Source organism: Pteronotus mesoamericanus, unplaced genomic scaffold, assembly GCF_021234165.1.
Source record: "Pteronotus mesoamericanus isolate MK-2021 breed Mesoamerican mustached bat unplaced genomic scaffold, CSHL_Meso_final contig_169, whole genome shotgun sequence".
Classification (NCBI taxonomy): domain Eukaryota; kingdom Metazoa; phylum Chordata; class Mammalia; order Chiroptera; family Mormoopidae; genus Pteronotus; species Pteronotus mesoamericanus.
In genome coordinates, this window is record NW_026555068.1 from 20,886,243 (window position 1) to 20,912,493 (window position 26,251).

General features: G+C 42.1%; 2 protein-coding genes across 5 annotated transcripts; one reads left to right on the plus strand and one right to left on the minus strand.

The window, feature by feature from the left end:
- The first annotated feature begins 1,949 nt into the window (after nucleotides 1-1,949).
- UFSP2 (UFM1 specific peptidase 2) lies at nucleotides 1,950-19,582 on the plus strand. Its single transcript, XM_054566157.1, has 12 exons — nucleotides 1,950-2,027; nucleotides 4,662-4,740; nucleotides 5,220-5,403; nucleotides 5,485-5,551; nucleotides 6,836-6,993; nucleotides 7,403-7,595; nucleotides 9,651-9,797; nucleotides 14,578-14,742; nucleotides 14,966-15,090; nucleotides 16,435-16,511; nucleotides 17,125-17,249; nucleotides 19,418-19,582. The coding sequence occupies exons 1-12, from the start codon at nucleotides 1,950-1,952 to the stop codon at nucleotides 19,502-19,504; spliced, it is 1,485 nt and encodes a 494-aa protein (XP_054422132.1). The 3' UTR covers nucleotides 19,505-19,582.
- Nucleotides 17,927-22,484, minus strand: ANKRD37 (ankyrin repeat domain 37). 4 transcript variants are annotated; one of them, XM_054566161.1, is made up of 6 exons: nucleotides 22,311-22,484; nucleotides 21,958-22,110; nucleotides 20,828-20,919; nucleotides 20,113-20,173; nucleotides 19,795-19,881; nucleotides 17,927-17,945 (listed from the first exon to the last, which is right to left on the minus strand). In XM_054566161.1, the coding sequence occupies exons 1-6, from the start codon at nucleotides 22,335-22,337 to the stop codon at nucleotides 17,943-17,945; spliced, it is 423 nt and encodes a 140-aa protein (XP_054422136.1). In that variant the 5' UTR covers nucleotides 22,338-22,484; the 3' UTR covers nucleotides 17,927-17,942. The 4 variants fall into 4 exon arrangements, with proteins under 4 accessions (XP_054422136.1, XP_054422135.1, XP_054422134.1 ...); XM_054566160.1 differs by lacking the exon at nucleotides 17,927-17,945 and having other exon boundaries at nucleotides 19,651-19,881; XM_054566159.1 differs by lacking the exon at nucleotides 17,927-17,945 and having other exon boundaries at nucleotides 19,651-19,881; nucleotides 20,113-20,316.
- Nucleotides 22,485-26,251: the final 3,767 nt, after the last annotated feature.

Here is a 26,251-nt window from a genome sequence, read left to right on the forward strand (position 1 = left end):
TACAACTTAGCTTTTCAGGATGCACAACACAAAGAGGTATGACTCTACAGTTCTTGAGTTTTTTCCAGGTTAATGGGGGAGAGGACAACTGTCTAGACAAGATAAAAACAAAGAACAACAATACCAACAAAAGTCCACAATGAATTCAAAGTATTTGTTAAAGGGTAGACTGTAACTGTGATTATCTTTTGAAATATCACATTTAACATGCAACTATTTACTTAGATATCTTTTTTTTTATTAGACTTGTTAAGAAAAAGGGGGGGGAGGACCAAAGAGCTAACAATACTTGCCTCCATTTCCTCATATTTTTAAAGCACCAACTTGATTTAGCCACTGGGCATCCATTTGGGGAAAAAAATCAATCATTGACTTAGGCCTTGAATACAGAGCAAGTTGTGTCAATGACACTAGACTTCTGTATCAGGAATTGAGGCTCATCTGAGCGTGAATCGTTGCTACTGTGTAATATCAAAGGGGCAAGTGAAGACTCCTGCTAAACTAAAGCGAAGATAATATAAGCCCTTCCCCTCATCCTACCTCTTTCCCTAACCAGGTGCGTTTTCTTTTTTTTAAACTAGGGGTCAGTCCCTTGGAGTGTACTTCTTTGGTTTGCGCGGTGTTTCAAAGCTCCATCCCCACTGCCCAACCACAAAGCTCCCTGTGCCTTTACAGGGGCTCCCAACGCCGCTACTGCCCTCATCTGTCGCATGGGGACCCTGCTCCCTGGCCCGTGGGCTGCATTTGTCTTAAGTTCTCAGGTTGATTCCTCCCCAGTCACAGGACGGTGGCACACGCTGTGTCACTATAGGCAGGCACTTAACTGTGCCAAGCCCTTTCGTTCCCCCAGTTAACACTGAGCCTTCGTATTATTTAGTTTGTTCATCACTTCAATTCCATCTATCACAGCCGCGGGTACTTCTCTGTGTCCTCATGATTATAGGTTATCATCTTATATCCACCGTGTACAGATCCTTAAATTAACAACTCTGCTCTATCCCCGCACCTCCAAATTGTTGGCTTCACAAAGGCAGGAAACAGGGTATGAATTTGGTTATCACAGTATTCCCAGCGTCGGCGCCCCACCTGGCGCAACCGAGCGAGGGAAGTCTTCCCACTGCTTGACCCTTCTTCGTCGAACATTTACAAACTCATTCATTCATGTTTTCAGTAGATTCTTTGCAAGTCCCTCCTCTGGGTAAGGCTCGCCAAGAAAAATACGATTTTAAAAATCACAGGTGCTGCCGTCAGAGAGCTTACACTCTGGCAGACAAGTTCATAATTAAGTAGAACACGACTGGGACATGGCAAGCTCCCTTCGAAAGGCGTGGATAAAACGCTGGGGGTCGAGGGGAGGGTGCACGAGGGGCAGAAAACTTCTGGCTAACCTGATAAGGAAAAAGATTTCCCACTAGGGAAACTGAGGCTCGGAGTCGGTAGGTGTCTAAAGGGCAACACCTGGCGGCCGCGAGGGCCAAGTCACCTCAGAAGGGCACTCAATCCGACGACCGAGACCAGGTCGTCTCCGCTCCGGTCCGGGTTAACTCAGCTTTAGGAGCCACAGGGGCTGCGATCAAGCCTCGTGCAAGCGCTTCCCGATCGGGGACTCGCCGCGAAGAGCCACTGCACGTTTGGTGCCCAGCTGGTGTTTATTGTGACAAATTGCCTCGGGGACGGGAGAATCCATTCCAAGGACGCTAAGAGGGACGCGTGGAGACTTCGCATTCGCCATAAGGAACACGCAGAAAGACTTATGCGTCAGTTGGGATACGAATGATTCAACCAATAATGTTCACCTATAAATTGTAATACAATTTGTTCTGTTAATTACAAGACTGCTGCTCCCCGCCCCGTCCTTCGTCCGCGAAGCGCTGTGGCGTGGTACGTCCCGTCACGTCGCCGCAGGGCATGCTGGGAGTTGTAGTCCGCCGTCCCAGGCCCCGCCCCCGATGACGACCAGTCCAGACCCGCCCGCTGAGCTGGTGAGCGGACGTCAGCGCCGCTGTCATCGCCACGTCGCAGGCATGGTGAGTACCTCTGCTCGCCGCCGACCCCAGCGTTTCCCTGCGGACCTCGGGAGCCGCCACGACGACGGCTCCAGAGCCCTTGAAAGGAGCTGGTCCCGGCGGGGCCCGCGATGGCAGCCGCGAACCCCGCTGCCTGGGCCGCCCTGCCCTCGGCCCCGCCGCTAGGGCCGGAGGGACGCTGCCCGCACCGCGTTGATCCCCAGCTCCTCCGCATTTGGCCGCGCGCCGCCTGAGCTGCCTCCCTGTAAATGCATTTTAAGGACGAGAGAGCATTCGGCGTTTTTGAAGGTTTTGAAGAAGTATCGGACCTGGGAAAGATGAATAACTTTCTTCGAATAGCCTGTTCGCTCAGTTCCACTGATGCCACACTTCCGGTTTCCCTCCCTGGTAGTTGCTCCGCCAGGTCCTCCAATCCCTACCCTACACGCGGTGGTGTTCTTCAGGGACACTTTTCGCTACACCCTGTACCTTCTCCCAAATTTGTGCCTGCAGCTGAGGCCTTTATTTTGCGCTGCAGACCCACACATCCGCTGACTGTACCTCTGCTGGGATCGCTCACGTGCATTTCAGGCTCAGCAAGTTCAAAACTGACTCATCGTTCCCACCTCCCCCCATTCCACCCCTGCTCTTCTTCCAGGGGTCCTACCTCAGTTCACTGTGCCCCACCCACCCTCTTGGGCACCCAAAAACCTGGGTGTCGCCCTTGACATCCTCCTCGTGTCAGCCCCTGCACATCTGCTCAATAACCGGGTCCTGCGGCGTTCACTTCTAAGCGGCTGTAAATCCTCAGTCTCTGTGCTCTTACCATCCTTGTCCTCGCCACCAGCATCTCTCCACCTGCCTAGTCTCTTGCAGGGCCATTTGCACTCTGAATGCCCGGACTGCGCTCGTCCGCCCACCCCCACCCCCACCCCCACCCGTCCTTTGGAATTGTCACGCCGGTCCCTGCGCACTCTTCAGACCTCAGCTGAAATACTCTTTCTTCTTTCTAGGCAGGCCTCGGGGGAGCCTAGTGCTTTTACATGGGATCTCTTATGAAATCTGCACAACCATCCTATGAAGTCGTGCATTTTTCCAGTTTTACTGGAGAGTAGAGAAGACGAGTAATTAGTTAAACTGTGCAAAAGCCTAGCCTAAGTCACCAAGTTAAATTTGTTCTTGGCTGTCTTTTTAGCTTTTGTCTTCTTCGGTATCTTTCATTGCCATTAAATAGTTTCCACTCAAATGGGTGCGTAGCATTTTGTATGGTAGTATTGTTCTTTATTTTGCCAACTTATTGATAGCTATTTTGGTGGGGTTTTTTGTGGGAGAGGAGCTGCTATGATGAACAAGAGGATGGTAAGTGGACAACATTGAAGCTAAATTTGTCTTGAACTTTCTTGATTATTTCCTTAGAAAAAATTCCCAGAAGTAGAATGGGGCAAAGTGTATGACCTTCCAACAGGTTACAGTTTATGAAATAAATAAAAGCAGTTACCCTTTTAAAAAATGTGACAAAAGATTTGTAAATGAGAAAAATGGTAACAGTACCTACTCAATAATATTCTGAGGATCAGAGTTAATATACATCCAATCGCTAGCACCATGCCTTTTACATTTTAAGAGCTCAGTCAATGTTAGTACTTACTCGTTTATTTCCAAATAAGGCTCTTACTATTTAGTGTGAGTCTTCAACCTGTTTGGGAAATATTTTCTGACTCTGATGAATTCTTTGAAACCTCTTTCCAGAGATTCTCTTTCTCCTCCCCTCCACCAAACAAAATGGTATATACATCATTTGTCATATCTCATCAAATACCTGAAGCTCAGTACATGTACCCAAGTTAAGAACTGCTAATAGATTCCATTTTACAAGTGCTTTTCTCCCTTTATAAGTTGCATTTTCCTATGCTGTGAAATACTCTTCAAAAGCATGATTTTTTGTGGCTGTATAATATTCATGATTACTTAACCCATATCCTATTGTTGACATTTAGGTTAGCATCCTTCTACCTGAATCTTTGTTTTGCAAATTTCCTTAAATTTCTAAATTCACACTTACTACTCCAAGGATGTGAATACAAGGCTTTTGGTTCTGGTTGCCGCATTGCCTTATGAAGTAGTCTACAGTTCATACTCCTACCATTGGTCATGTGTTAGTTTTCCCTCATCATCTTGACCACCAAATACTATTATATTAGGTTCAGTGTTTTTGTCCCACTCTTAAACTAGTTCATTGCCATTGATGTTTTCCTGTCATTGTTAAGCCCATTGTTAAGACTGTAATTTAGAAATACGGCCTTAGAGCAGTGGTCCTCAGCTTTTCCACACTAGAATCACTGGTGTGGGGGAGCTTTTCAACATGCTTATGCATAGACCCTCCACAGACAACAATTAATCCAGTCTCTAAGGGTGCAGCCCAGGTAGCAGTATTCTAAGTTCCTTGGGAGATTTCAGTGTGGAACAAAAGTTGAGAACCCTGATTTAGAATTTAGGGTGTTTTGGTTTGTGTTTCTTCATAAAACGAAGAATTAACTCATGAAATAATTTGAAAAGTCAAAGTCAATCAATGCCTTAGCCTAAACTCAGATTCTAATGTGTATGAGGATAAGTTTGTTTTGTTTCACACTGGAATTTTTGTTTTACTTGTCTTAGGTGACTTCAGAGACTATGGATATACTCTTCAGAATAAGGGGAGGGCTTGATCTAGCTTTTCAGCTAGCTACTGCTAATGGTAGGTCCGTTGGAAAACTCTTCTTTTTATTATAAAATTGACAATGAACTGTACCGAGATTCTTACCAATTTGCAAATGAAACTGAGTGCAAGATATGTCCCGATTAGACAAATCTGTAGACAAAGAGTAGATCAGCAATTGCTATCGGTAAGTGTCAGGGAATAGGGAATGACCACTGATAGGTACAGTTTCTTTTGGGGTGACGGAACTGTTCTGGAATTAGAGAGTAATGATTGTAAAAGCTTGTGAATACACTAAAGGCAACTGAATTGTACTCATTGAAAGAATGAATTGTACGGTCTATGAATTTTATCTCAATGGTTAAAAAAGAAAGGGAAAACTTTTTTATACATATTGAATGTGGGGAATGGCTATGTGGAAGTCCAATTCTACTTCTACTTTTGGGTATTTAGAAGCATTCGTGTTGAAAAGTTTAAAATTTGGCTAATTAACTTCTATTTACATTCCTTTCATTGAGAAATTTTTATCAAGAAAGCACTAAAACACGTGTTGAGTGACCTGTCAACCAGGCTTTCTTCGGATGCACTGGTGTTCAGAATTCGCCACAGCTCACTGTACATGTGGCCTAACAGCGACAGAAACACTGTACCAGGGGAACTGACTGACGATTCGGCTTGTAAGACCATCTTGCGTTTTATTCAGTGAGTATGCTTGAAGATTGCTGTAAATGTTTTCAAAATGTAATTTCGTATTATAAACATCTTTGTGTATTAAAAATTTAGATGTGAACAGGAAGAAGATATAAAACGAAAATTCATGAGAAAGAAAGACAAAAAGTTATCAGACATGGTAAGCAAATCACCTGTCTTCTTAGTGGTAAAAGTTTTAAATCCTTGAATTTGGAGTTGAGATCGTAGAAATTAGAAATATTCAGTCCACCCCTTAGTTTTTACAGATCAGATTATTGAGGACCAGAAAGATAAATGACTTTCCAGAAGTTGTATCTCTTTTTTTTTCATATCTACACTTTTGTCCCATTATAACACTTACCTTAACAATTTTTTGAATGCTTTCTTTATTCCCACAAAAACAGCTTGAGTACATTTATAAATTACTTAAAATGAAATAAAAAGGAATCATTCTGAAACATGCAGTGACATACTATGCTATGTGACACAGCTAATAATAAATTATTTACTTTTCTTCACGCTGTTCTTGGTTCTGTTGATTTTTGAACCAATACTATTGAGTACCTGCCTGCCATGTGCTGCAAACTATGCCAGATATTGGACATAAAAAATGGAGCTACTTCTTCAAGGCAGGAAGTTCTACAAAATTAATTTGACCGTAGTGTATTTCCAGGCTGGGAGGGGACACGGGGGACATGAGATTGGAGGTGGGTAGGTGACACCTCAGGAGAAGCTGAACTAAACTAGCAGCTATGGTAACAGAGGGGAGAGAAAGGATACAAGAGATACTGAGGGGCTACAATGCATTACACTTGGAAACTAACTGGATATGGGATAACCAGTTTCTTGCTTGAGAGACAAGGGATGTCGGGGAAGGCATGAGGTGTGGCTCATGTTATGTGTGAGACACAGTTTCTAACCTTTCCCAGAGAGAAACCCTGCTTCCAGGATCCTCAGTACCTTGCTGCATTTGTTCCATGTACAAAAAGCATTTTCAGAACTCTCGTTCCACGCCGCTGTCAAAATCAACTCCACTAATAAAATCCAATACTTGTTTATAGTTCTTTATGTCTTTAAAGCCAGGGTATTGATATATAGTTTAAAAGTCCCCTTAGTGTGTGGTTATTGTATCTCGTTCATTTGATTTAAAAAAAAAAAAATGTAAGTCTCTGTAAAAGTCGAGAGAACACTACAATGAATCCTGGCGAACCAGCTTTAACGTTTATTACCACAGAGCCCGTCTGCTTTCTTTGTCACGCCCCACGCACTGCGCACCGCTCCTCAGAGTATTCTGAAGCAGAGAAGAATTTTTGTTATGATAAGATTTGGGCCTTTAAACAATTTACTGTCATACAGCTTTGGCCCTTAAAAAGTCTTTTTACTTACCCTTTTATATTTAGTGTTCAGTGTGCTAGACCTCAAGTATTGCTGTTTATCTTTACAGAATCAAATAGTAAATATAGACCTTATGCTGGAAATGTCAACCTCTCTGGCGGCCGTAACCCCCGTCATTGAAAGAGAAAGCGGAGGACACCACTACGTCACTATGACATTACCGGTGGATGCAGTTCTGTCCGTTGCTCCTGAAGAAGCCTGGGGGAAGTACGTATTTTACCGCACTACTGCCACATTTCAATGAGCTCTCCGCCCCCCACGAGCCAGAGTCCACGTGTAAGAATCATTACAGCACATCCAGGGCAGTGGTTGTGGCTTCTAGTATGATTTACTCCCTGACTCTTACTAAGCTAGGTCATCTAGTAATTAAACGTTCGCTTGGAAGGAGGGTAGTCTGCAAAACCTAGATATAGGGTTTTCCCTTTATCTGCACAGAGGAAACATAGAGTTTATTTAACTTTTCATAATTTAGACTTCCTTTAGTAAGCCTGGTCCAATCAAGGTTTGTTTTTTTTTTAATACTACATTAGGGATATATTAACTGCGCACATTTTCATTTATCATTTTTCATCACTACTATAACTTCTGTTAATGCGCTTGTATATTCTCCCCGCAGAGTTCGTAAACTTCTAGTTGCTGCAATTCATAATCAACTAACTGATATGGAAAAGTGCATTTTGAAATACATGAAAGGAACATCGATTGTGGTCCCTGAACCGCTGCACTTTTTATTACCGGGGGAAAAAAGTCTTGTGACAATTTCCTATCCATCAGGAATTCCAGACGGGCAGCTGCAGGCCTACAGAAGGGTAAGGCCAGTTCATCTGGTCTGAGAAAAAGCATGGCTGTCATTCACTTCATATTTACTTGCATATTTCTCATAAATGGAAATCATTTTTACAATGTGGAAATAGGCTATTAGTTTTATATATTATTTAATTCCTGTTCTCATGGAACTTCTTTTTTAAGTATTATGAGTTAAAAAAAATATGTAAACCCATATGCAACATTTTAATTTTATATGCTCAGCGTGGTTCATGTGTTCCATGAAATTTATTGTTTTCCCATAATAAAATAAAGAACTGAAAAGGTGCCTACAAACCTAGAGAAGCTGATGAGTGTTAATAATATTTTCCTTTCATTACTAGCAGATTTGTGAAAAAGACAAGATTACAGTTAGGGAAGGGAAATTAGGATTCATGCTAATTCTAATTAGGATTTATAGTAACAGTCCATCCCTCCTCTATTTCCCAGGCGTATTTGGGTTTTATTAGTGGCATTTAAAGAAAACATAATCAGCACTCAAAGAAAGGAGACTTACTGGCACCATGACTGGTTTTAGAGCACATAGTTTTGACGTGTGGCCTTGCCCAGCTCCCATCAAGGTCTACCGTGGGAGCAGCTTCCCAACCTCCGAACCTGAGAAGAGATACAACACTGTCGCCCTTGTAGGGCTCTGTGCTAGACAAACTGATACATGGAGGCAACAGCTCCAGGAGCTGATGATCTTGTCCAAACTGCTAGAGTACACAGGACAGATGAAAAAGAAAATTTCAAACTTTCCAAAGTAACTCTTACATATTTTTATACAATTGGGAATACTTTTGCAGGTTCAACATGTGTATTTTTATTTCAGTGCCATATTGGTTGGTTTCATAACACCCATTCCTCCGCCCCCCGCCACCCAACCCCGCCAAAAAAAAGATGGCTTATTTTTATTGGGAACAGAAATGCTAACTGGCCACAGCTTTAGTGGTCAATTATGTGAATTCACAAATAGCCAAAAAAAGAATGTGTGTTTACGAAGTTCTGATTGCTAAGAAAAAGCAAGGGAGAAGAAGCTCTCAGAATTTCTTAAACATACAGCCACGTGTACAGCTTCATTTCGTAGCTTTTTTATTCCCAGTTTCTCCCCCTTTGCCCTCCTGTGCCCGTCCCACGCCCCACTCTTGCAGTCGGTTCCCACTCTGCTGTCCATGGCCACAGGTCACTCATACATGTTCTCTGACCAGTCCCTTCCCCTTCTTTCCACCGTTATCCCCCTCCCCTCTCCCTTCTGGCCACTGTCAGTCTGTTCCATGTTTCGGTGCCTGTGGTTCTATTTTGTTCATTAGATTCCTCTTAATAGGTGAGATCATACGGTACTCCTACCTTTTGCAACAGCATAGATGGAACTAGAGACTATTATGTTAAGTGAAATAAGCCAGTCAGTGAAAGACAAATACCATATAACACCAATTTCTACTCTGAAATTTAATCTCCCCCCCTTATACTTGCTAGGTACTCTAAGCATGATTTTTAAAAATTTACTGATTTTAGAAAGAGAAGGAAGAGAGAGAAAGAAAAATCGATTTGTTGTTCCACATATTTATGAATTCATTGGTTGATTCTTGTATGTGCCCTGGCCAGGGATCAATCCTGCAAGCTTGCATATGGGGATGATGCTCTAACCAACGAAGCTACCCAGCCAAGATGAGCATGATATTTTAAAATACTTTAATTATAGCATTTACAAGACTATTTCAAAACCAGTCTTTATCCTGGATGTACTGTAACAGACTGTGTTATAATAATTAATTTTATCTCAGTTCTCTCACAGTTAACAAATTATTTTCATTTTTCCACATTCCCTTCCAGTTTCTACCCATATACATAGATAAGCCAAAATAAATCGTTTGGTTTTAGTTTATGCTTACCTTCATTGACTTTAGTGAATTAAACCATGTGTGTTTGATAACTTTTATAACCAATATATAGTTAATTTTCTGTGTTTTATATCTTTAGTTTGAGTTTATTTACTGACTAGAAATTTAAATCATTTAACTTTTTTCCTGTTCTTTCCTATTGATTCTGATTTCATTTAGGAATTACATGATCTCTTCAACCTGCCACATGACAGGCCTTATTTCAAAAGGTCTAATGCCTATCACTTTCCAGATGAACCATACAAAGATGGTTACATTAGAAACCCACACATTCATCTCAATCCACCTAATGTAGAGACTGGTATGGTGAGTTTAATTATTATTTATGGGAGTCAGTTAATCATTAATATCATTAATTTCTTGTTTGTACCAGTAGAATTCGTAAGGATTGATTCACAATGTATGTCACCCGTAAAACATAATTCACCGTCATTTCTTTTAATAATCAATTGCTTAAGATAGCAGTAGTTCACAGTGCTCTAAAAAGGTTAAGAATAGATAATATGTACCACATTTCTCATATTAAAATTCCATTCCCTACTTTCTTTAAAGGCTGTCTCCTTTTACTTTCATTCTGTAGCTGAGAAATCATGCTAATTAAGGACACAGTCTACCCAAACCACACTGTAGTAGAAGTCTATTAAAGGCACTACAGTGTGTTTTCTGTGCTGTGTGTACCTGGTTGAAAGGGTAATCTTCACTCAAGTTGCTGCATAAGGAGCGTGGGGGAAGGGCTCTATTAGGGACGCACGTGGTGGGCCAGCCGGAAAAGGTCTCGTGACATCCAAGAATCAGAGTGTTTGTACAGCTGGCCTCTTAGAACAAAGCATCTGCCTCGGGCTCAGGCCGATGTTGACTCCTTGGTGGCCTTCCTGCTACTCTGTCTGCTTTGGCTCCTAACTGGCCTGTTCCCTCCCATTACTCTTGTCTTTTCTCAGCCTCATGGCTTTCACCTCCTCTTTGTTTCTGCGTGTGTCTGACCTCTTCCTCCTCTCCTCGTAGCTGTCCATGGTGCTTCACGCCCTGCTCGCTCCGCACCTTCGAATTCCCAAGACCACAAACTCGATTGGCCATCTCAGCAGGGCATTTGCTCAGTACCGGCTGAGCCTCCAGGTGCTTTGTAAGGAAACCTTAAGTAAAAATGAGTAAGTGACACAGAGTCTACCCTAGAGGGGTCAGGGGTCCCCCATTCCTGGCTGTCAGAGTGCACTTGGGACCGCAGGGCCATCTGCAACAGCCCCGGGCAGACCGGCTCCCCCAGGAGGACTTGGCTGGACACTCGCTGTCACTTGCACACAAATGCATCTTTAGTCAATATTTCAGTGATGCTACATGATTCCACTTATTTTTGCTTGAGAAACTTATTCCTAGTTAAAAATCTTGCTCTGTCAGTCACAGAATCACAGGAGATAAAAAACTTAGAGTCTTAGTGTAACTCCTGATGGTTCTCTAGTAGATTATTACATAAATGTTTTCTCTCCCAGATGATATTTGGAACATCTCTAGGGTAGATGCTGTTATCATCTACTGATTTAATACTTAATATTTCCTTATAAAGTGCCAGACACGCAGCAGGTACTGAATAAATGCTGACTGATTTTTTTACAATGAAATGGGTTTATTATTTCTATTAGGGAGATACAAGAAGCATTTGTATAGTTTTAAATATTATATAACACTTGATATGTACCTATAACATATATGTATATTGTAAAGCATAGTAAGGAAATGAATACCAGAGAGCTCCCTACTCAATTTAAGGACCGGAACATGACCGGTCTGTGTGTTCCTTCTTTATCCACTCCTGCGCCTCCCATCCCCCGCAGAGGACTATTATACTGAGTTTTATGTCATCATTCACTTCCTTTCTTTTAATAGTTTTACCATATATGTACATATTTCGACACTGTCCTTTCATTTTGCTTGAGTTATTCTAAAAAGTGTCATTATGTCTGTAGTCTTCTACAACTTGCTTTTTCACTCAGTGCTATGTATCTAAGGTTTATTCATGGCATTGTCTTATTCAGTAATCTTTATTGCTGTATAATATACCTTTGTATGATTTTTCCCCAGGTTTTTTGCTACGTAAGACAACCCTGCTATAATCAGTCCTATATATGTTTCTGGTTACATTTGTTCAATCGTTTTCAACATTTTACCTAATTTACTTTATTTCTCCTTTTTTCTCCCCTTGAGTCATTTCAAAGAAAACTGCAGACAGCATGCCATTTACCCCTACCTACTGCAGTACAAATCCCCAAACAATAATAGATTTGCATTCATGGTATGAACCTCTTTGTTTACAGTTATTATTTTTTATTCTCTGCTGGATTTAGTTTGCTAATATTTTGTTAAGATGTTTGCATCTTTGTTCATGAATGATACCGGCTTATACAAGGAGGGACCCCCCCAAAAAAACGGATTACTTTATTTATAAAAACTGACGTTGTTCCAAGTTAAGGCATTTTCAAATTACTCTGCATTTGATGCAATATACCTATTGAGATTTTTTTTTCTGCTGCTCAAAACAGCTTTTGAATTTATCAATTTTGGTGCCTTTTAATGCTTCTGCCATTTTTTGTTTTACCTCATACACATCGGAAAAACATTTCCCTTTGAGGACTTTTTGGGAAAACAAAAAAAAAAAAGTCACTTGGGGCAAGATTAGGTGAATAGACGGGGTCCAGGGGTCATGTCATTTTTGGTCAAAAACTGCTGAATACTCAGCGTGGTATGGGCAGGCGCGCTAATAAACCACCCATCATAAATGGGCAAATGCACTGAGTCTTCAAAAAAAGGTCACTGAAGCCAAATGCAGCCTCTCACAACAACGCCAGCTGGTCCCCAGATACCATGGGCCCCCAGAACACTCTCCTAGCAGGGGAAGCCTGTGCTACGAGGAGCCCGCCCTCCAGAAGAGAATTCTGGTTTTTTGTAGGCTGCCCCCTTATTACTTTTTTTCTCATACTGTTCTTAATATCTTTTTTTTGTATCAATATATCAGCAAATTGAAAGAGCTGGGGAGAGTCCCTTCTTTTTTTAATTTTCTAGAGGAGGTTATTAGGATTAGCATGATCTTACCTTGATCATTTGGTAAAACTCACCTGTAAAACAATCTGGGCTTAGCATTTTCTATGGGAAGATTTTTAGTAACAGGTTTAATTTTGTTAATGGTTATAGGACTTTTTCTTTTTTGTAAGTTATATTTACCTAAGTTTTAGTCTTTGCTGTAGTGCTATTTTCTTTTTCATTCTTCATTTCATTTTTATGTCTTTAAAAAAAAACTTTTGGCTCTGTTGACCTATTATTGTAATTTTGTATTCTAATCTAGTTCATTAATTTTTGCTCTTTACTTCCTTCTTCCTTTACTTTCTTTTAGTGTTGTTTTTCTTCTTCTTGAGTTGGACACTTGGCTTATTGTTAGTCTTCTGTTTTTCTAATTCAAGGTTCTAAATCTCAACCTAAACACTGCTTTCACAGGTTTTAACTCGACGTATTTTAGTTTTATTCATTTCTAAGTATCTTTATTGATTTTTAAACCCATGTGTTATTTACAAGTGTTTTTGAACATCCAATTGTATCAGAATTTACTTTAGTTACATAGATAGTTATTTTTACTGATTCCTGACACTTGCCTACTGGTCAGAAACAATTTCTACATGATACAGACTCTAAAACGTATTGATACTTACATTTATTTCCTATAGATGCTATAACAACCACACATTTAATGGCTTAAAACTATAAAAATGTATTCTCTCTCAGTTCTGTAGATAAGAAGTCAGAAATCAGTGTCATTGGGCTGAAATCAAGGTGACAGCAGAGCCTTGCTCCCTCCAACAGCTCTTGGGGAGAGGCCTCTCGACTCTTCCAGCGTCTGGTGGCTGCCAGCATTCCTTGGCTTATGGCCACATCACTCTATCTGCCTCAGTGGTCACGGTGCCTTCTCCCCTGCTGAATTTCCTTCTCTCTCTCTTATAAAGATATTTATAATTGCCTTTAGGGCCCACCTGGAAAATCTCCCCATCTTAAGAGGCTTAACTTTAATCACATCTTCAAAGACTAAGGCAGCATCCACAGGTTCCAGGGATTAGGACGTAAATACCTTTTGGGGACCATTTTTCAGCCTTCCACAATGGTCTAGTTATAAATCTCCTACGTGTGCTTGAATATGTATCTCCTAATTGATGAGTGAGGATTCTATATTTGTCTATCACTCTTCTAACCTAATTTTTTTTTAAATGCGAGTTTATCAAAAAAATGTGTCTACTTAGCATTACATGACAAACATTGATAAGATATTGGCCCTTCTTTAAGAATCTTTAAATAGCATTCCTGGCCTATAATCACCGGCAGGCTTACAAAATTTCAGAAACATTCTTCATGTATCCTATTACATGGACCCTTCGTTTGTTTGTTCATTCCTTTATTCCTTCCTTCATTCATCAATTCTTCAACAAGCATTTGTTAACTGTTTGCCAAGTTCATTGAAGAATCTTGGGCTCAGAAATGAAGAGGACACAGTGCATGCCCCTACTGAACTCAAATATTAGTTTGGGTAGGCAGCTTTTTAAAAAGTAGTAATGTGTCAAGTACCGGTGTTTTAAAAAATAAATCAAGCAGGATAGAGGGTGGCAGCCAGAGCAGGGTGTGGGTGGTGAGGGAGGGAACATGCCATTTTTGGGCTGGATGATCAGGAAAGGCCTTTCACATTTGAACAGAGACCCAAGAGGAGCAAAGGCGTGAGCTCTAAAATGATCGGGGAAGAGAGTTCCAGGCAGAGAACCAGAGGCTCTGACGTCAGAGCGCCCCTGGCCTGCTGGACTGAGAGCAGAGCAAGCGACCGGAGAACGTGGTTGGAGACAAAGATGGAGAGGAAGCCAAACCTTACAGCCTTTGGTGATGACTTCAGGCATTTAATAAAAAGCCAAGAGGCTGTAACGTTCAACTGTAGTTCTGTGAAGGCACTTTTATAAGGAACTAAAGTAACAGCCCAGCTCTAAGTACAGTAAACTTGACTCAGGATTATGTACATAATGTGTGCGTCGACCTTCAGTTAACACTCGACTGCATTCCCCTGACATAGGTTTATGCGGTCCAGGGCGTCTACGGCTACCATCACTACATGCAGGACCGCGTGGACGACAACGGCTGGGGCTGCGCGTACCGGTCTCTGCAGACCATCTGCTCTTGGTTTAAGCACCAGGGGTACACAGAGAAACCCATTCCCACCCACAGAGAAATTCAGCAGGTACGGAGCAGGCCGCTTTAAGTTACAATAACACATACGTTTCAGTAGCCCTTAATATACCATTAATAATTATTATTACCTTGTGGTATGGACTTATTTCTGTTTTGAAGGGAAAAAAAATATCCTGGTAATCAGGGAAAATGCCCTAAATGTCATGTTTAACAGCTGGCTTCTGTATGGATTTTTTTTCTTTTTTCTTTTTTTGTTCTTTAAATACAAAAAGGCCCTGGTGGATGCTGGGGACAAACCAGCCACCTTTGTGGGGTCGCGGCAGTGGATCGGCTCCATCGAGGTGCAGCTGGCGCTGAACCACCTGATGGGCGTGACTTCAAAGATCCTGTTTGTCAGGTGAGGACACTGGGGGGATGGGAGGAACCATTTCACCGCCCCGCCCCCGTTTCTCGTTTGATTGAAATAATAGAAAAATCCTCTTTCCCCCACATTTGCTTTCACTCCTTTCTCTTCTTCCACATTGCCTCATTGCTTTATAAATCTCACTTTCTAATTCTAAATTTTTTTAGTTAATTTTTAGAAGGCTTTGGAGTTAATGAGTAAACTATAATACATACTTACATGGCTGAGGCACAATTTTAGCCAAGAAGAGAAAAACTTGGAAAACTTTGGAAATCAAAACATTGAGTCTAAAGAAAAATCAAGTTTTTTAATGCTCCAGTCTTTAAAAAGCCTTGAAAGAAATCAAGTGTTGACCTATGATTGACCTTTTTGTACTGTTTCTTCTGAAGATGTTAATAAACTAATACTGTGTCCAAATAATACATTCATTTCATTTTTTTCCAATATAGCATAACCATAATGCCCACATTACAATAAGAACAAAATCTAAATTAAATAAGATTGATTTCTAAGATGATAACTAGCTTCCTCCGTTGATGAGCTTGTTTTAAATACATTTTCTATTATGACACCCTTGATAAACACAGTGACATCATCCTTATTTGGCCACGTACTTTAATACATCTGGTTTCACTACTGCAGTCTAGACTGGCTGTGGAATCAGTGCTAAAAACAAACACTAGATTAAGCAGTGAGGCATATGGTGATTAAACGGGAGTTTTAGCACATTAAAACGTTATACATTCCTCACCAAGCAGGAGCTAAGGTTTAACACCACCTGGCGCCTCCATTCTAAAAAAATCTCCATCTGTCCATCTTTGTCTTCTCAACAGTACAGATTGTACAGAACACTGACATATTCCCTAAAAATAATGTTGCGGTTGAAAACATTGTGTACTTTTCACCTTGGCTTCACAGACATTGTCTGTTCGCGCTGGACTCCCCTGTCCTGTAGACAGGGCAGGTGTCACCGGGTCCCCATTTAAGGTGAGCAAATACAGACTCAGAGTCTGACAGCCAGAAGCCAAGAACCCAGGACTTGAAACTAAGTCTTCTGAAATTAAATCTGCCCACAAGAACTCCCTGGATATCAAGGCGACCGCTTTCAACCTCTGGTTAAAAATCCAAGACATTCTTTATGCAGTTCCAGTGACCTTAAATATTTAGAAAGGTTCTATTGCTTTAACTTGCTCTCAGTCAATTCCCTACCACTTAACTGTATTTAAATTCCTATTTTCTTTGAGCCATAAAGAAATGTAGAAAACATTGGTTCCTAAGCTCACTTATATGACCTTATGTTTGGAATAATTCGGCTAACAGAAGACGGTTTCCTTGCAGCCAAGGCTCTGAAATGGCCTCGCAGGGGCGGGCGCTGGCCCAGCACTTCCAGCGCGAAGGCACTCCGGTCATGATCGGTAGGTTCGGGGTTTCAGGCATTTGCGCTCCTTTGGAAGGATGGGGAGTATGTTTTTAAAATTAGCTTGTACACCATACAGACTGCCCTCTGGGTATTCATTTTTAAATGTGCAAGGCAGAAGGAGAGTTATAACGATTATAACAGGAAGAAAAGGCTAAGAAGAGAAACGGTAACTGCGTTCATAGAAGAGCTGAACGCAGTGTGGAAAAGGGGTGACGGTCACTCGGCTGAGCGCCCAAGTCATGGCGCCATCACTGCCGTGGCCGGCTGTGCTAGCCTGTCTGCCAAGGGCGACGCGGCAGTGACCACTGCTCTGGTGGGAGGAGCTGGACCCTCTGTGGCCCGTTCTAAATCCGGGTTAGGTAATTCCATGGATGTGGCAAAGGAACACATACCTTACGTGATTAGAGATAGGACTGTATCTTTTGTCTTAAAGATGTAATGTTATCTTTTTGGAGTGTATTTGACATTGTGGTCTTTTACAGTGTACGCTAGTCAATTTTAATGCTGTTAGAGCAATTAATAGGCAAAATCATCTTTTAAAATTGAAATTGAATAGGAAGTTGGGGTTAGCATAAGCTCTCTGACATTTTGTGCTTTGTCTTCTCTAGGGGGAGGCGTTTTGGCCCACACAATACTGGGAGTTGCTTGGAATGAGAATACAGGGCAGACAAAATTTCTGATTTTAGATCCACATTATACAGGCGGTGAAGATCTGCAGGTTATTTTGGAAAAGGTTAAGTATCTGTTTAACACGAATATAGCTATAATACAAAGAAACCAGACCCAGAGGGTAGCAAACTGGCTGTTAACAGAGGACAGAGTACAAATGAGGGCAAGGACTGAGGCTGTGATGGGCACAGTCTCCCTGGAGGGAGAGGGTAAGAGGGAAATCAAGTAAAGTGCCAAAGACCCCATTTAGATTTAGAAAGATCTTCTCAGTTATGAAACTTAATAATGGAGCACAAAGCTCATATATGTATTTCTTTGGAGAGTTTACAGCTCTGCATAAACAAGTGTATTGAGGTTTATCAATGCCTTGAAGTAGGAGAGTGGAGTATATAACCTTTATTACTTTAGAATTAACCAAAAATAACTAAGCAATATGCTGGACATTATGGAGGATGGACTACTTTAATCTCATTCTATAGAGGATTTCAATACAATAATGGATTTGCTCTATGAGCACATACAAAAACCCATGAAACCAAGGCCTGGCCATCAGCAGGAACTATTAATTCCTACCTGACACAAGAGTCCATGGCGCTGTTTCAGTCCGTCCGGGCTGCTCTGACAATGCCGTAGACTGGGAGACTTATAAACAGGACACATTTCTCACAGTTTGGGGCGCTGGGAAGTCCAAGATCAGGGCACCGGCAGACCTGCCACCTGGTGAGGCCAGCTTCCTGGTTCACGGGCGCTGTCTTCCTCACTGCGTGTTCACGGGATAGGAGGGATGCGGACCGTTCCTGAGGGCTCCACCCCCATAATCTCCTCCCCAAAGCCCCCACCTCCAGGTATCATCACACTGGGGACTAGGTTTCAACCTATGACCTGAAGGGACGCAAACATTCGGGCTCCAGCGGGGGCCCCAGAGGAGGTCAGCCCTCAGCCTCGCACCTTTCAGTGGACCTTCCTGCTGGGTGTCCCAGGCCAGCCCCCTGGGGGGCGGGCAGTGCGGCCCCCTGTCCACTCCTATCAGCTTCTGGGTTGGGCGCCCTCTCTACCCACATCCCTTACAAAAGAAATTGCATCTGGTTCGCTGGAGAAGGCTTGCATGTGTGAAAGGACCACAAAAAGATTAAACAGAGATGGTACAAGCCTTTTTTTAGTATTCATCATTAAAAAAGAGATTTTAGGACATTAAATTTATTAGAGAAAGTTTTGCTAAAAATAGTAGATAATAAAAAGAAGCTTATTTATGCATAGAAACAAACCCAAAACAAATTTAACAGCTGGGAATGGGGGCAGTAAAACAGACTAGGAAAGGTTTTTTCTTCACTTTTTTACTTTCATCTCATTTGAATTTCTACAATGTGTCTCTTACTTCTGCAATGAGAAAAATACCAAAACTCAGGAGCACCTCTGTTTAGCCCTCCAGCCCCCACACTGAAAGGCAGAGCTAACACACTGGCCTGTGGGAAGGCGGGGCTTCGCTCCAGGCCCCTGGCCACACTGCAGCCCCCGAGGGGCCTCCACTGTCCCTCGCGCTCAGCATTTAGCAGACAAAGCGTTTCACTCCAGAATCAGACAACACAGACCAGTGGTGAGCGGGGTCCTTAAGAAAATAAATCAGTGACCCCAGAAGACATCTGATAAACTGTTACATTCACAATGAGATTTTATTTGAAGAGGATCTTCTCTGCCAGGGACAAGGGTGAACACTGTGAAAAACGGGAAGGGGGTCGACCACAGCCTGAGGAAAAGGAAGGGCGGAGAAGCCGCTCCAGGGACCGGCTCAGGTTTCCCACGGCCCTGTTTCCACGGGGCAAACATGCCTCTGCAAGGAACAGACTCGGCCTTTCATGTTTTACCAGGAAGAACAGCCTGCCAATTAAGCTGTCCCTTAACTGGCCGCGGCCCACCCCATCGGCAGAGCTGTGCATCTCAGGACCAGGGACACGCAGGGCTTGGGGGCGCAGTTACCCCATAAGGAAGCTTTCCTTTTTTATGATTTCTGGTTAAATACCATAGGATTAAAAATTTTTTTAAATTCTATCTGAAGTGGACCCAAATAAATAACTTTTCTATGCTTTGTAAGCATTCAAATCTTGGATTGTATAGGTATTTAAGAGTGTTATTCTAAGATCCTACTGACTGAGCAGGATGGTAAAATGCGACAACTCTGCTCCTTTAGTCCTGTGACTTTGTAAAATGTTTTCCTTTCCCTTTTCCCAAATCTAGGGCTGGTGTGGATGGAAGGGCCCAGACTTCTGGAACAAGGATGCTTACTACAACTTATGTCTTCCTCAGCGACCAAATATTATTTAAAACATCTTGGACTCAAAGACTGCAGCAGAGTTTATCATAAATGTGTTAATAAAAAAATTAATTTAATTTCAAATTAAATCCTAGATGTAGTCTGATGGTTTAACCTTGATTTTTTCCAAAGGTGTAAATACTACACCAAGAATGAATTTATTCTTTAGACATTCCTTTAATAACTTAAAAGACAAAGCATGCCCAACTAAAATACTACAGGCATGTAAATACATGCATTCATAAATGTTATCTTCTCTGAGAAGAAAGTTTCCTCCTCCTCAAAAGGAGCTTAGACACACCTGGCGAGCCAGAGGCCATGGCTTGTAGCTGAGCGGTAGGTCTGCACGAGGTCTTATCCTCACACCTCTTCGTACCCAACAAGACATCTGTTAAAAAACACTAACATTAAAAGCTTATCTCCCCAACCTTCCACCATGCAGGACAATTTTTGGTTTCTAGAATTTACTAGTAGTTACTATAACCAGTCTTAAAATGTATTAATGAAAATAAAAAAGATATATTAGAAACAAGACTGCCAATATTTAAATAAAACAATAAACTCTGTGCTAAATAAGAGATCCTTGAGGAAGGAAGAAAGAAGAAACTGAGGTACTTACCAACGCTTCCTTTTCCCACTTGTATTTTCTGCACTTCCAAAACTTCGTTTCTGTCTGAGCACTGGAACACAGTAATCTCTATTGGATGGTTCACTTGATTTTTTTGTCTGCATACATTTAACTGATGTAAGAAACTTAGCACATTCTGGAAATCCATATGACCAAGCAAGATCTTCAGCTGTTTGCCCATTCTTATTACATAAACTGAATTTAAAATAAAAATCAAGTTAAATGAAAATTGACAATCGTTTAGCTTTTCTGTATCTTCCTAACAAAAGAGCTTAGGGCTCACACACACATTGATTGCAGGCTAGAACAGAAGAGGTAGAGGAAGCATAGAGAAATTGCATTTTGCACACTATGGTATCCTCAGTGGCTAGCAAAGTCCAGCACAGCGTAGGCATTTCAGTTCTGAATAAACGTATACGATACAATAAATAAGTACCCAAGAAAGTCAGTGAGAACTACTATAGAATGGATGTTCCTAAATGGAAACTAAGGTGTAATAACTGCCATAATAGATGAACAGTTGCACCTCATTGCTCAGGATCCGTTTTATTTACTTACCTTAAATAATATCTGATATTAACAGTCTGAGTTAACATTTAAATAACACTAAATTATCAATTAGGCAAGCATCCTTCTTAAAAACACGTGTAACTTATCTTCAGGAGTCTGATTAGTCCAATTTAAAGCCACTGAGTTTAAGACTTACTCAATTTGGGCATCACCGGCTACAAGCAGGCTAAGGCATTCCAGGCTTCCAGCTTTTGCTGCTTTGTGGATTGGAGCCTCTCCGAAAACATCCTTAAATGTAAGGCACATGTTTTAGTCTCACTCCAAAACATTTCGTTATGGAAGTTGGTGGGCGAGGTCTATTGTTTGAGGAAGCGATTTGAGGAAGCTCCTTAGACCTGCACTGTACCGAGCTGCATTTTTTTTAATCCTCACCAGAGGACATGCTTATTGATTTTAGAGAGAGGAGAAGGGAGGGAGGGAGACACTGACGTGAGAGAGAAACACCGATGGGTTGCTTCCTGTACACACCTCAACCAGAGACAAGTGCTCCGACTGGAAATGGAACCTGCGACCTTTCAGTTTACGGGCGATGCTCCACGCAACTGAACTACACTGGCCAGGGCAGGACTGAATTTTTTAATTCGAGTCTTTTTTTTCCTTATAAAGTTCACTTGCTATGTTAATAAATACAAAACTTTCATTAATAAAAACGTGTGCAGTCACAGCTCCATACATTGAAGTAAATAAAAGCAAAATAGAGTTCTATGAAAGAAAAAAATTACAATTTAAAATTCACCATAACTTAATATTCAACGGAAGAGGTAGACTACCATTAAAAAGTTCTGTAGGAAACAATAATGGTTGTGAGCATTCCTCACAAATATTTTAGTTCCTATACTTAGACTTTTAATTTGATAACGTAGTAACTGTTCCTTTTTAAGTTGCAGACCTGTGCATGCTGTCCAGTAGGACATATATGGCTAGTCAGCACTTGAAATGTGGCTAGTCTGAACTGAAATGTGCTGTAAATATAAAATACACACCAGACTGAAAAAACGTACAAAAAAAAGAAGTAAAATATCTATCTGGAATGTTTTATACTGACTACATATTGAAATGATAATTTTTTGGATAAACTGGCTTACATTATAAAATTAATTTCGTTTCATGTTTCCTGGTTCCGTAGTAAAAACTTTAATTACATACGCATCTCACATACTTCTGTTGGACGTTGCTCTAACAACTGAATATTTTGGCGTCTGAGAAATGCTTGTGTGGATTTGGGGTGGAGAGGAGCGTTGCACACAGTAACTGTTACCTAGTTACCTGCTGGTTAAGGTCCGCGCCGGTCTGCAGCTGCCAGAGAAGAAAGCAAGCACGGCCGCCACCTGCGGCTAAGTGGACAGGCGACTGCTCGCAGGGATCCGGAGGTGCGTTGACCGAGGCCCCAGCCTCCAACAGATGCTTCACACTATCCACCTGCGAGAAGAGAACAGTTCCAGCACCCTTCTTGCCTCCGTCCAGTCCCACGCCCTCCTGGGGCTGAAAACCTTCCATCTCTGAAGAGGCTGTACTCCCCAGCGCCCAGTGGCTAGTCCACTGTCACCTTTGCTAGCGCTCCCGAGAGGACAGACTTCTGGAAGCTTAAGCTTGCTGCACAAAAGGGGCCCTAGTCTCACCTCTGGGTTGCCATCAAGCAACAGCATTTTCCGCCTAAAGCAGAGGACAGGAGTCCTAGAGCGTGCAAGAGCGTTGCGGCACTCGCTACGGACTGGCAGGTAAGAGTGCACAAGCCGCCCAAGTGCGGGAGAATTTAAAGACCGCCGGGGCTAGCGGGCCCCCCCTCGCCGCCGCGCCCCAGCAGCCTAACCCTTCGCAGCGCAACCCTTCGCAGCCCTGCGGCTTCCGCACGTACACAAACAATGACACGTGCAACCCAGCGCCCAGCACAGCTGGATAGAAAGAGGAGGGGGAGGAAGCGGCGCGAGCCCGCCAGCCGATTGGTCATCTGGAGGCGCTAGGCCCGCCCGCCTAGGGGCGGGACCCGAGGCCATCCAACGGAGCCACAGTACGCGTGCGCCGTGAAGGGCGGACGTCTGCGCAGTGGCGTCTCCGGGGCGTCCCTATGGCGCGCTGAGTTTGGCACGTCTCGCTGGCGTTCCCAGCCCTTTGGTCCCTGTGGGGAAGTGGGAGTCGCGGGCGGAGGTTTTGGTTTCTGTGAGCCCGCACGTAACCAGGAAACGAGGGAGCTTTAAGCAGCCCTGCGGCACCACCTTTGGAAGCGGCTTTGCTTGGTGCTGGCGCCGCATCCCCCGCCCCCCTCAATTGGGGAGGAAGGAATGAGAGTGCCTTCTGCCTTCAAGTTCAAAATCGTCCCAGGCTCTGCTCCCCCACCGAGGATGGGAGGGGAAAGGGGGCGGGGTGTCATGTGAGCTGAGGGGGTAGGCTTACCACAGGACTGCCCCACCCCGTCCCCAAAATTAAATGATTTATCGAACCTGACCCTTTTGCCCATACTGGGAAATCCTGTGATATAAACCCACCATTGTAACGTGTCCCCTCCTGGGAGTCAGGTTAAAGCGCGCCGCTGGGCTTGTCCCCTGGGAAATGTTGGCAGTCCAAGCTATTAAACTTGAGCTTGCTGAGACTGCGGGGTTGAGGGGGTGCGGGGCAGAAGGGAGGCGGAAACGTGTTTGTCCTAACACTCGGGGACACTTCACGGATAAACAAAGGGACCAGGCCCTGGATGTTTATGGCAATGGGCCCTTCCCCACGGGCAGCGCTGACGCACCTCGGAGCTGCTCAGGGAAAAAGGCTGGTCGGGAAAATGAATGGCTTTCCTGGAGCTCTTTATGCTGTGGAGCTGGATCATTCCTTGTTGTAAAACTTAAGAAACAGATTTCCTGACTTCCGATTGTAGCCATTGAACACATGTATAATCTTTCGACTATCCTTTCCTAAGCGCTTTTATTTTCAGATTTATCTAGCTAAACACTAAAGCTCCAGCCATATATTTCTTTTCCCTCAAAAAGCCTTGAGTGTGTCCCTTCTACCAACTGCTCCCCTTGAGAGCAGGGCTGAAAAATAGAAAGGTTTATTATTATGATTCTACAGGACAAGCTCATTGTCCTCTAAAAGTAAGTGACCTTTCAGTTATAATTTTGGTTACAGTATATTATTTTGTAATAAGAGCCATACATTTTTGCAATAATAAATTTGTTACTATAGAGAGATACTGACCCAAGGGATAGTTTTAGACATTTTTATTTATATGCACACTTGAAGATAAATGTGGATATATATTTATGTTTAAACACCTATATAGAACCATGCTTTTGTTTTGTGTTTTTAATACTGAAGCTACTCAGTACTTTTTTACGATATTTAGAGAATGGTATCGCAGAGATACTGCTGTCGGGTGAGAACCTGCGTCCGTATTGCCAATTTGCCTTCTCTCATGTTTATCTATTAAGTTAGCATTATTTTTTAAAGGGTTGTACCGATGTTCATTTTCAGGAATTAACTAATGCAAGGTATTACCAGAGATGTTCTTAAGAGTTCTAAACATATGTACTGCCATTAATGTGTATAATGGGATATTTGTGTAATGAATGTACCTCCATATTGCATCCATTTCCTTTAAAACAAGATTCTACTGAACATGTATTAAGTATGATCATTATTGTTAACTTCCTGTTACCTATGTAAATTGCACAAGGAAAGGGAATTTTGTGAGTAGTTTTTAAAGGTTTTCCCCCATCAATCACCGTGTATTTGTCTATTGCTCTCATTGTTTCAGAAGAAATCTTTGTCTTCCCTGGGTGTCTGGTTTATCTTTAGTAATGGGCCTAAAAGCTTTCTAAAAACTGAACAAAGCTGGAGGAGCACAAACATCCACAGAGTCATGACATTTGGAGGACACTATCTTATTGGCAAGGAACTGGAGTTTTTAGTGAACATGTTGCCAGTGGGATCAGTTTTCTAAAGAGGGAGATGGTTTAAGATGAATATTCTTCAACAGGCACTCTTCTAAGCAGCAATAGTTCCCCTTACATTTAATTTGCTGGTAAATATTTTTCCAGGGGGAGGATGTCATTTAGAGTGACAGTGTGTGTGTGTGTGTGTGTGTGTGTGTGTATGATGACTAAGTGACCAAGTGAATGAAAGAGGTGTGGACTGAGTCTTGAAGGCCAAATGTTTTCTAGAAAGTCCAGGAAGGTCAAACGAACACAGAGGTCAACCTGAAGGAGCTCCCAAGGGCCAAAGCAACTTGAACAACCCAGTAATGGACCGTTGGATTATAATTCAATAAAATAGAAATCCACAAGAACATATGGATATGCATGATTGAGTAAATAAAGAAATGAGAGAGAAAAGACAACTCTTCCTACAAAAGAATTCCAGACACTTCCTGTAGACACCCCCTGCTCCAGGAAGTGGAGATGAATCCTCCCCTAACCCTGTTCTCTTGCGTGTGGGTTACACGCAATGACTGGCTTCCAAAGAGTCACTATGGAGGGAGGGGTGGGTAATTTTATGATGGAGAAACCTGTCAAACACAACCTTGGCCAGATCATTGTTAACGTCATCCATAATAAGTCATTTTAATAGCATGCACCCCTGATACCATGGGGTGAAAAGATCGCTTCACCTCTTGCTCTTCTTTCCTAAAGCCCATAACCAGGTCTAACTATGAGTAAAATAGCAAATAAATCCAGATCGGGGGAACATTCTGCAAGATATCTGGTCAGTACTCTTGAAAACAGTCAATGTTGTAAAAAACAAGGAAAATCTAAGAAACAGTCACAGACCAGACGACCCTAGGAGACAAGATGACTGAATGAGTGTGGGAACTTGGATGGGATCCTGGAACAAAAAAAGGACATTGGTGGAAAAACCAGCGAAATCCAAATAAAGTGTAGGGTTCAGTTCAAGGCAATGTACCCATTTTGGTTTCTGGGCTGTGATTAACGTACGATAATAATGTAACATTAACAAAAGGGGAAACTGCACTATATTTGCAGCTTTTCTGTAAATCTCCAGTTATCCTAAAACATAACATTTATTCTAAAAAAGACTTGAGGTAACTTAAAATTAAATCATGATGTATTATGTTTCTTTCCGTCGGCCATCGCTACTAAAGAAGTTTCTGTTTGTTCAGATATTTAGTTTCACTTTTAGGCAAGCTCTCTTTCCAAATATAACGGCAGAAGATACCTACACCAGTGTGAAGCTAGTTTTAATCAAACAAGGAACAAAATCTCACAAATGTCTCACAACCAGTCTCTACTTAATTTTGTATTCTGAGTAACCAATGTATTTCAGCTCCTCTGCGGCACATACTGCCCCTTGCATCGACCACGGAAGGAAATTTTAGATTCCTTTCCGATTTTGTATCATCGGTGTCTACCATGTCTAGTATATAATTTTCTAAATTTACTGCATGTAATGCAAACAATGGTCAAGTGTTAAAATGATGATTTTATATCTAATCCCAAGATTTGGCCAAAATAACCACAGACTCTTTTTACAATCTCCTCTTAGTTCTCCCTTTCTGAAATTAGTAAGTACTAAGTTTTGGCATACCCTCTTGCAGGAGTTCTGCCATTTTAAAAACTCA